At 39.2% G+C, this 7,015-nt stretch overlaps 1 protein-coding gene and 1 pseudogene across 1 annotated transcript; one reads left to right on the forward strand and one right to left on the reverse strand.

Moving 5' to 3' along the window:
- Positions 1–931: 931 nt before the first annotated feature.
- Positions 932–2,056, reverse strand: LOC144351335 (uncharacterized; annotated as a pseudogene).
- Positions 2,057–5,151: 3,095 nt separating this feature from the next.
- On the forward strand, positions 5,152–6,241 carry LOC100372117 (uncharacterized). Its single transcript, XM_085491818.1, has 2 exons — positions 5,152–5,278; positions 5,675–6,241. The coding sequence occupies exons 1-2, from the start codon at positions 5,189–5,191 to the stop codon at positions 6,029–6,031; spliced, it is 447 nt and encodes a 148-aa protein (XP_085347944.1). The 5' UTR covers positions 5,152–5,188; the 3' UTR covers positions 6,032–6,241.
- The last annotated feature ends 774 nt before the right edge of the window (positions 6,242–7,015 follow it).

The following is a 7,015-nucleotide window of genomic DNA, read 5'->3' on the forward strand; positions in this document are numbered from 1 at the left end:
GGTGGCGTCAATAGGGGGAAACACAAGATAAGTTAATCAGAAAGAAATTACTGTTACGTATTTAAGTCATTTACACATGAACACATGCGAAGGTGAAAATTAACATGCCGTTCTAGTTTGAATGTTAGTTTAGCTAACATGTAATTATAATATAGCGAATTATTATTCTACCAACTCATGGGAACAAATGTGTATAAAATGCACGAAAACCCTCTAACGCATTTCAAAATTGCTTTGACATACACCAGTTAGCCAGTAACAGGTGCGTACACAATAAATGAGTTGCTTCGTTTTCGACCAATACAATGAAACCACGTGGACTTGGACCGAAAAGAGAGTGACATTTTACGACTTGCACCGGATTTGTTCGACAATCAAGCGCGAATGACACTAAAGCGGACACATCCAGGGACCTTACGAGGTCGATGAACTCTCTATTCAATTACACCACTAATGTCAGTCTTTGTCACGTGTGTGCACTAAAAGTGTAAGGAAATGTATTTATGCTGACGTTAAATCACTTTCACGCGCAATAATAACTGTAAAATAATATTGTTAGATAAATACGTTTATACCACTTTTGGTCACGTGCATCATTGTTCTCGCCAACGATTTATTCTTGCAAACAGGGTGAATTTATATGCAAATTGTAAAAAGCAACGCATTCGCAAATATGCAAAGTGTAAACGGTCACACTTTCATTCATATGCAAAGTGTAAATGCTACACTTTGTATCAAAAGTGTAGCGTTTACAATTAACATATCAATAAAAGTGTAACCGTTTACAATTTGCATATCAATCAAAGCGTTACCGTTTACAATTTGCATTACAAATTAAACAAAGTATATGCATTTAATCACACAAATCACAATGAGGGTGCAAATCGCACTAATTTAATTATACTTTCTATGGAAAAAAAGTACTACAACACTACAATTCAATATTGACACATTTGTTTCCGTCCTGGATCTTAATTTTAATTTGTTTAGAACAACAATCATTTGAACGACACATTTCTCTGAATTCTGCATGTAATGTTGCAGTCACTGGTTCAGGCGGTGGCTGTTCATATCTTTCAATCTTAGGCTTGTGTACGGAATCGGAATCGTCAATTACGATGGCTGAAGTACTTGCTTTCGGTAGTTGAGGTTGGAAAGCATCAGATACGATTTTCTGAAGAGAGTTACTTGTTCGTTTATATGTTCTCAACCCATCATCCGATATGTGACCAGTGCGTTCTTTGATTAGTTGCTCATCAAAGCCTTTTTCATACAACGAAGTCGCCGCAGTAACCTAAAAGTATGAAAAGAATGATTTGAGAAGTAAATATACCGACATTTATTTGCATCGCGTTTGAAATACGTTTTCACAATGTACAATATTTGTTTTCAATCGGCGAAATTCAAACACTTTTGAACCCATCCCAAGATCCCACTCACCCCAGAATCACTTGAGACAAACTTGCCTTACCCGAGTGTCCAGTATGATACCCATCTATTCCAGCCAGATCACACATTCTTTTTGGATATTGTCGTAAAGTATTTACTCCAATCTTCTGTTTAGAAAATTTGAGCCCTCCGCTGGACGTCAGTGGACGTCGGTAGAAGGGACCTTTCGGTGGAATACATTGCAAATAACGTTTCAATAACTGAACAACACAACGCGTGTTGGAAGGATCGCCGTATTGGCGCACATATTTATACGGGATTTTCCGCGAGTAATACAGTCCTCGATTATTTTTACACGGTCTACCATTAAATTCAATATAGTCAGCTTGATTGTCTGATCCTTGTACGAACTGTTCGGCTGTAAGGTTACTATGTTCGTTGACTGCTCGGAGAGCGAACACTTTACACAAATTTGTAGCAGACTATGGAAAAAACCTTATCCCACAATTTATTTTCATCATCATCTGTGTATGGTTCAGCTTGACGTTTAATAACACCTATTCCCCGTCTGTCTATACTCTTCATTACACCGTCCAGGGTGTGATGGAATTCCATAAATTCCCGAGCATGTGTATCCATAAAGCACAAGTCAACTCTTTTGCATTCGTCACGTAAATATCTCTGAATTGCGCTACAAAGCACACGCAGGCTATTAGATGGATATTCTGTTCCGTCTTGTCGACGAGCCTCGACAACAAAGCGACACAACCAAAATGAAAGTTCACGTACACCAAGTTCGCTGCATAATCTGGGAACAAATGTGAACACGTTCATTTCATTTCGTTCATTTCTGGCTCGGCCCCATTCATCTAACACAGACACTCCACAGTTAGTACATCTACGCATGTTTTTTGGCACTCGCGAATTCTGAATGGCAGCTATCTGTTCATTGTCTACAGGTAAACCGAAACGTTGACGTTCTTGTTGTTTTGTTAACTTAAAATCTTCTTTTTCGTCGTATTGAGAGCAAAATCTCTCAATGTCATCGTTGTACTCCGAATCGGAGATGTCACTGTATTCGACCATCACTGAGCGTTGCCTGCATTCGAAATGACAAGACCATGTTTTGACACGTGGAAAATTCAAATGTATTCAAAATATTGACGAATGAGTGGAGTTTATTTGAAAAGACCATTCAGCAAATAAGGCTTATTGGTCATATCAATCGTATTCGATGAACGCAGATGAGCTTTACTAATTTGAATCTCAAAGAGCATTGTCATGCAAATTTGAAGTGGCACAACCTCACGCACAACCGAAACAGTCACTAAAAATCTCTTGCAATTTAGTCGTTTTATGCATGGGGATGCGTGGTATAAGCCGTTAATCGCAACTCGTTGTCGTGCGTTTACAACTATTTTATAGTTATAAACGCACTCCAACTCGTGCGATTAACTATACAAAATATTGTATTCGACAATGTGGTAGGCACCCAGATTGAAAGGAACTGTTTGTATATAGGTCAGCGTTGGTCGGCGTTACGTAACCTGCATCTTTGGAACATGCGTGTGTTTTTCGTACATGTATTTAGAAACTTGGCTGCAAAATGCGGTATTTGTTTGGTATATTGCGTGATTGAAGATGCATAATTCAAGACGGTATGATGGTAAGCTGAGAAAACATAATGAGCACTGCAGTGTAGTAAGTTATCATATATGCTAGCTCGAAAATAAACGCTCTGGTAATGAGCTGAATTTATTTCATAGTTCGTCTTTATTAGCTGATTCATGATGTCAAAGGAGAACTGTGCTCGTGTTTAAAAAATGAGGAGGTGAGAATCCCAAACAATCATACGTTTTCATATGGATGATATTGCTGAGTGTGATAAGGGGTGAACTGAACATGGAATCCAATTTACACATGTACATTTCACCATGGAGCTAAAAAAAGAAGGAGACTGGACTGGTTTTAATCCTACTTGAGTCTTTTGTTTTCAACTGATTATTCTTTTGTGTTTACGTGCCTTTCATGTCGATGTCTTCTGCCGGCTGCCGTCACACTGATTATTCAGCCGTCATCGTCTTCCTAAGGTGTGACGATCATTTTTGTTCTGCGCAGTTGACGTCAAAGGTCGGTGAACATGCGCGTAGCGGTAATTATGAAAGAGTGTCGTCAGTTCTACAGGTCTGCGTTTGGGTCATTGAAATCGGACGGGTTTTCAGCAAGTTATTACAATGTATGTGGTTCTCGTAATGTCGAAAACATTGCTCACAAGAAATTGATTTTAAAATAAAATATTTGGTCGCAGACGAGAAAATTACCACCGATATATAGTGTTTTCCATGTACTTTCCAACAAGCTTGAATTGAAGTTCGAGCTCCCATAGCCAAATTCACAATCACGTTTTTCATTTCTGTTCATCTGTCCTACTTCCTGTGTGGGCCCTCATAGACAACACGTGCTTTGGATAAACGACGCGTTAAATTTGAGCTCCGGTAAATTCTATTTTTTTCGTAAAATCTTTTCCCGCGGACGCCGAAATTTAGTTAAATAGTAAGCTGACCTCTTCTACGTCATGCTAGGGTAGGTGCCAATAACGGCATATCATGGCCAAATCGGCAATCGCCGATTGAATTTGACATGCGTTGCGTTGCTTTGATTTGTGTTGATAGCTCATATTAAGGGATAGGGGATAGTTATATTGTGGCGGGTTGGAAGTTAACGATACTTTGTTCCCCACTACATTGATTCCATCACAATTACTTGTGTATTACACATCACCAATTTAGAAGTTACTGTGTAATTCTGGCCATGTTTTTTTCCTACTTGAGTCGTTATAAATTTTTTTTCGTCCCTCACCCTGCTTTGTAAAAACGACCGAACTCATCCGAGAACGTCTGATCATGACTAATTAAATATTCACGTCCAGTAATTCCCTCATAAACCCGTCAAGTATTATCTGTTGACCAAATAGTCGGCAGAAGTCATGGTAATAATAGCATCAAAGGGAGTTCACTCTCCTTCTTTTTTTAGCTCCATGATTTCACCAACGACATGTGGGAGTTTATACAAGTAATAATGTATTTAAAGTACATTTAGGCCATTGGCTTCAAGTGGGAGTTCAAATAGTGTCCATGGTGGGAGGCACGTATTGAGTATGTCAGAATGCATGTTTTTCGTCGTTTTTTTTAATGGAGAACAATCCAGTTTTTGCATTCTAACGCAAATAGTGCATTTTTGTATTTGAACAAAAAAGACAATCAGGAAACTCGGGAATATTTATTCAGCGCTGTTGGAACTCGATGACATGTACAAGTTCAATAAACTATTGATGCTTTGATTTGGTAATTTGAATACCATCAAAATGCTTAATATCGATTCAGACATGTCAGTGTATAGAAATTGACGACCTTGTCTGAGCTGGTGCTAACATTCCCACGCACTTTCAAATAACTGCCTTTCGAGAGACGTATTGTGACTTTGTCTTTAGTTTTCTGTTAATGTCAATTGTTCATTAGCATCACTATAACGAATACACTTAGCAAGAAACCTATTCAGAGTTTTTTTTTGTTAATTTGCGAACACTTTTTAGAAAATATGAAAATACACATATATAAACGGTTCTTCTTTCTTCAAGGATGTGAGATTAGTTGAATTCATGCTAATGAATTGTATGTAATCGACGACTCCATTTCAACTCAGTTAGCCACCCCTCCTATTTTGTTAAACTTGGAATAGTCCATCGTCAAGTAAAACTATAAAAACCGTACCAATCTTTACGTTAAATTTGTCCGGCAAAATGTCTCGCCTACTGGTCCTGTTTGTGCTGGTGTGTGCTCTCTTTGTAGTGGAGTGTACTTTTGCGAAAAAAGATGCTCTGACTGCCAAGGTAAGAACGATTCGCTTGTTAATTCGGCATATTAGAGTTCTTTGAATTTGTATTCAAATGCTGATTATTTATTCGACATACACTTCATTCTCAAATAACCCACATTATTAATCATAGTAAGTGACCTTGGTCTTGAAAATCTGCTTGAAATTTGCTTCTGTGCGCAGATTTAAATTTGCTCTTGAATGATAAATGCTTTCTGCGTGCTACTGCTAGTAGATGCGTTCAATATCGTATCACATATCTTTAAACTTTCAAGTTGAAAAAAAAGTTGAGACATCGACGCAAAGTTTAACGTTGATTTCTCTGAAGAAATGAATATAACCATAACTATTACTTTTTCCTAGAAGCAAACGGCTTTTCGTGGTTATAATGACATTTTCACTTATCTTACAGTTAATGGCAGCTCGAAAACACGTCGCCAACGCCAAACAGGTGAAAGAACTCCACGAAGCTGCCAGACAGCGAGCTCTGCCGAAAAGTGGGAGTAAGTTTGATCTGAAAAAAAGCGGTGGTAACGAAGTAGAGGCAGCGCAGCACATGTCACAAGGAGAGAAAATAGCGGGGAATATACTGAACAACGCAGGAAAGCGAGGCATTGATGTGTTCAGCAAAGGAAAAAGCAGCAAGAAGTCATACGAAGAGGTGTTCTACATGGGGGAGTTCGTCGAGCAAGCCTTTGAAGGATTCGCCATGGCGCCGTGTAGCGTGGGACTATGGCTTTCGCTGATATATACGATGATATGGAAATAGAATCGATCAACTGGGATGAAGTCACGGAAGACGATGTCGACGTGCACACACTGGCTTTCATCAAGTGGTGGACTGAGAACAAATGTACAGAGTTCTTCGAAGCTGGTGAGACATTCGCACGCTTCGTTTGGTCCATCTTCTGGGACGACTTAGCCGAAACTCCATGCGGCCAAAATCTGCCAACGGACCCCGACGGTACCATCGACTGGACCCTTGCTTTCAATAGGATAGACAGCATGAATCCACAGGAGTGGGAGAATATCCCCGAGCCGACCAACGAATGCGAGGTTTTCGAATTGATTGGAGAAGTCTTCATGGATTTCTTCTTCATGGAGTTCTTTGACACATTACCAGACCAATTCCTAGAAGACATGTTCAATGATTTCGGGGTCAATGACCTTATCGATCCTTACTTTGGCTACGGCTACTTCGAATCATCGGCTTCTGATTTCAATCTGGGCGCTGGCCATCATGAGGACGATGGACACGACCACTCTAAGCCCAAACCAGGCGAAAACACACGCAAACTTAAGGAATTTCTTCAGCGCAGTAAAAGCAAATAATTAACTCAGAAATAACTGTTATATCTCCAAAAATAGAGAAATTTTGATTTTGAAATATGGTATATGTCGTTCAATGTATAATGTCACATGTTACTGACCACCGTTCGAGCGCCACCATAGGTCGGATTTCAACATATTTTTGTTTTTATTTTTACAAAATAAATGTGTCTACATCTACTCCCATTGTCACGTGGTTATTTTTTAATTCTCTTCCCGCCATCCAATCACAATCCACCTTTGTGTGATCAGACCTAGTACATATCACGGTAACTCTACCCCTCCAAAAAAAACTCAGTCTGGAAAATTCCTCTCATGCCAACTTGAAACCATCGGCCGGTGATGGGGTAATATAGAACTTCTGATTGTCCCAGTATAATGGCCTTTTTTTTTCTTTCACCGAGAGCGTTATTTCACTTTTTAC

The sequence above is a fragment of the Saccoglossus kowalevskii genome, chromosome 17, assembly GCF_978046115.1.
Source record: "Saccoglossus kowalevskii chromosome 17, keSacKowa6.1, whole genome shotgun sequence".
NCBI lineage: Eukaryota > Metazoa > Hemichordata > Enteropneusta > Harrimaniidae > Saccoglossus > Saccoglossus kowalevskii.